Raw genomic sequence first — 3,138 nt, 5'->3', positions numbered from 1 at the left:
GTCACAGAACCCTGGGTTGAGGTCCTTGTTCTACATAGCAAATTCTCACTTGCTATCTATTTTGTGTATGATAATGTACATGTTTCCATGCTATTCTCTCAATTCATCCCACTGTTTCCTTGAGCGACGTCTTCTTAAAAATACAAAACACTGTCCTTTTGATGATCCTTGCCAGGACCCTTACAAGATTCCAGGGGGGTAAGGAGGAAAGAGACAACATTCCTCATCCTTTGCAGGGGATTGAGTTGGGGTTCACTGAAAGAAAGGGACCCAACCAAAGCTTTACATTTTAAAAATAGCAAAAATTTATGGTGAAGAACTTTTAAAAGCATTAATAACTTAAATGGAGAATGTCTTAAATAAAACATACATGGTTTATTATTAAGGGGCTTCCTGGGTAGCTCAGTTGGTAAAGCATCTGCCTGCAATGCAGGAGGTCGGGGTTCAATTCCTGGGTCAGGAAGATACCCTGGAGAAGGAAATGGCAACCCACTCCAGTATTCTTGCTTGGAGAATCCTGTAGACAGAGGAGCCTGGCAGGCTGCAGTTCATGGGATTGCAAGAGTCGGACACGACTTAGTGCTTTTTCTTTTCTTTTTTTTAATTATTATTATTATTAAATAAAAGCCATTACTTTTAGAATGAAGTTGTGATTATCTCAGAATACATCTTAGGAAGAACAGGAAAATGAACCAAGCCTTTTGAGGCTCTTTAAAAGGTGAATTTTCTTTTTTAAAGGTGAATATTTATGACTTTAAAGTTTGGGATTTCTGGTTCAGGTACTCCATGGCATTCTGGACCCACTTCTCCTGGGGATCAGTACAGATTTTCTTGTTCTGTTTGGTGTTGAATCTGTGGGAGAGAAGAAAATATTAAGGATCCTCTTTGAAAATTGTGCTTGTTTAATCCTAAACCTTCCAGGACCATCTGCCGTGGGATAAAGGGCCTGCAGAGTGAGCAGGGGCGGGGGAGAGAGGAAGGGTGGGATGCTGATGGTGAGTGGCTGCTCCTGATGGATCAGTAAAGCCATCCTTGCTCTTGACTTGAAGGAACTGGGATGACCTGAACAAACGTCCACGTAGAGAGCTAGAGTGAAAATTTTCTGTTGTGAAAACTCAGGAATTGGATGACAGAGATGAAACTAAGTGCAGAGTTCCAGGTAGCTCTAGTGTTGTTTCAAGAACTCTCTCCCCCAGAAATGAAGTTTGGGACTGGGAGAGGGTAAGCTTTGTCTACTTACATCACAGCTTTCAGAGGACATTTGCTGCTGGTGATTTTACTGTAGCTCTGCAGTCGCTGAATGGAGATCTTCTTTCCAGTCACTTTAAAGCAGCAGATGGTTGGAATAGAAGCTGAATTGGGGGAGAAGTGAACAGAAAGCATGAGCACTAATGATATGTAGATAATTTTTAAGCATGACTTTGTAAGGAAGGAAATTTAAGAGAAGGCAAAGAAATGTAAGAGATGGAGACAGAATCTCTTTGCTCTGAGATCCTGTACCTCTGCCTCTGATAGGTGTCCCCAGCTATGCAATGGAGACCCATTGCTACAGGCAAGGATTTGGGAAAAGCTTGGTCAATGCCACACACTCCAACTTTGTCTTTACAAAGAGTTATGTAGCTGTGTCAAAGTCATAATACCATTCCCCAGATAGTCTCCATTCTCTGCTTTCTGGACACATAGTAGACTCACATTTCTCTGCCACTCTTGGTTGATTGGAACCATTAGCTAATTTTGACCAAAAAGTGAAGAGACGAAGTGACAAATGCCATTTCTAAGCTAATTTTTGTAATTACCAGTGCAAGACCTTTGAGATCTTTCTTTTCCTTCATTACAATAAGCAGTAATGTTCCCAATCCATCAGTTGCTCCATCCATCCAGAATCCTGAGTATATGAAGTCAAAGCTCTAGCCAATACATTATGGATGTTCAGTACAGGTAAGAAAATTAACCTTTGTTGTTTTAAGCCACTGATAATTTAGGTTTGTTTGTTACCCCAGTGTGCATTGCCTTATTCAGACTGATACATACAGTAAATCTAAGTCATCAGAGGGTAAAAACATGAATTATGTACAAACATAAAGATATTTTTCCCAAACAGAATCAAAACACATCACCTTGAGAGATTCCCCGGGACCTCATGCCCTTCCCCTAACCATTGATCCTAAAGGCTGTCTTAGATTCCAGTAAAAATCTGGGGTGTACAACCAAAAGATTTTCTTTTACTCTCCATCACTGAAAAAAATCCCTTCTATGCCCCTAGTAAGAGAAGTCATTCTCTCATGTGCCCCCATCCTCAAACATGCAAGGGCATCCAGATCATGGATGTATACAGCATTGCTCTCAACATTCATGTCAGGAAAGAACAGGGGTACCAGCTCAGTGGCCTGGGTTTCTAGTTCTGTCTCTTGCTCTGTTTGTGAGGCTGAGGCTCTTGTCCACTCATGAAACCCGTTTTCCCATCTTTAAAATGTGGGAGTTTGCAGCAAGTCTCTGAAGATTCTTGCTGATCCGACAGTGAAGGCAGTGATCAGTTTTCTTCACAGAGAGAGGAGCTTACCTGGCTGAGCCAACACCTGGATGCTGCAGAGGGTGGCTGTGAGCAGCAGACACAGGAGCACTGCAGAGACCTTCATGTTGAGGGGCGAGGTCTCCAGAGTCAGCCTGACAGCTGCTGGTTCCTGAGTTTGTCTCAGCCTCTCTGCAGCTCTGGCTGCTCTGTGTGCCTTTTAAAGACATCGCAGCGTCTATGGGAGCATCCAGGGAAGCTTTTGCTTGGCCAGGGTCATGAATGAATCATAATGAAGGCAGGTCCCAAATTGCTGTTACAGATTCCAGCAAGTTAACAGGACAGAAGAGGTAAACTAGGGGGTGGGGACTTGACACTTTTTTTTTTTTTTTCATTTAAACCATGTTTGTGGAATGACTGAGCACAGATGGTAATCTAGAGGGTCATTTTTACAAAGCTCTGCTTTCTCTGAAATTAACCTTATGCAGTGGAAAAAGAATCCAGGAGACCAAGGGCATGAAGAGATAAGGAGATTCAAGTACCTTCCATGGTCCCTATGTTCATATGGTGGTCTTTAGGATTTTGAAGGTTAGAAAGGGGCCCTAAGACTTCTTCTAGGCTCCCATCCA

General features: G+C 42.5%; 1 protein-coding gene across 1 annotated transcript; it reads right to left on the bottom strand.

Moving 5' to 3' along the window:
• Positions 1 to 355: 355 nt before the first annotated feature.
• Positions 356 to 2,842, bottom strand: LOC122449019 (eotaxin). The gene is made up of 3 exons (XM_043480701.1): positions 2,561 to 2,842; positions 1,241 to 1,352; positions 356 to 852 (listed from the first exon to the last, which is right to left on the bottom strand). Exons 1-3 carry the CDS (start codon positions 2,634 to 2,636, stop codon positions 747 to 749), a joined length of 294 nt encoding a protein of 97 aa, XP_043336636.1. The 5' UTR covers positions 2,637 to 2,842; the 3' UTR covers positions 356 to 746.
• Between the last annotated feature and the right edge of the window lie 296 nt (positions 2,843 to 3,138).

This window comes from Cervus canadensis, chromosome 1 (assembly GCF_019320065.1).
Source record: "Cervus canadensis isolate Bull #8, Minnesota chromosome 1, ASM1932006v1, whole genome shotgun sequence".
Taxonomy (NCBI): domain Eukaryota; kingdom Metazoa; phylum Chordata; class Mammalia; order Artiodactyla; family Cervidae; genus Cervus; species Cervus canadensis.
The sequence above is the reverse complement of the archived record's forward strand: the minus strand, read 5'-3'. Positions and strand labels throughout refer to the sequence as shown.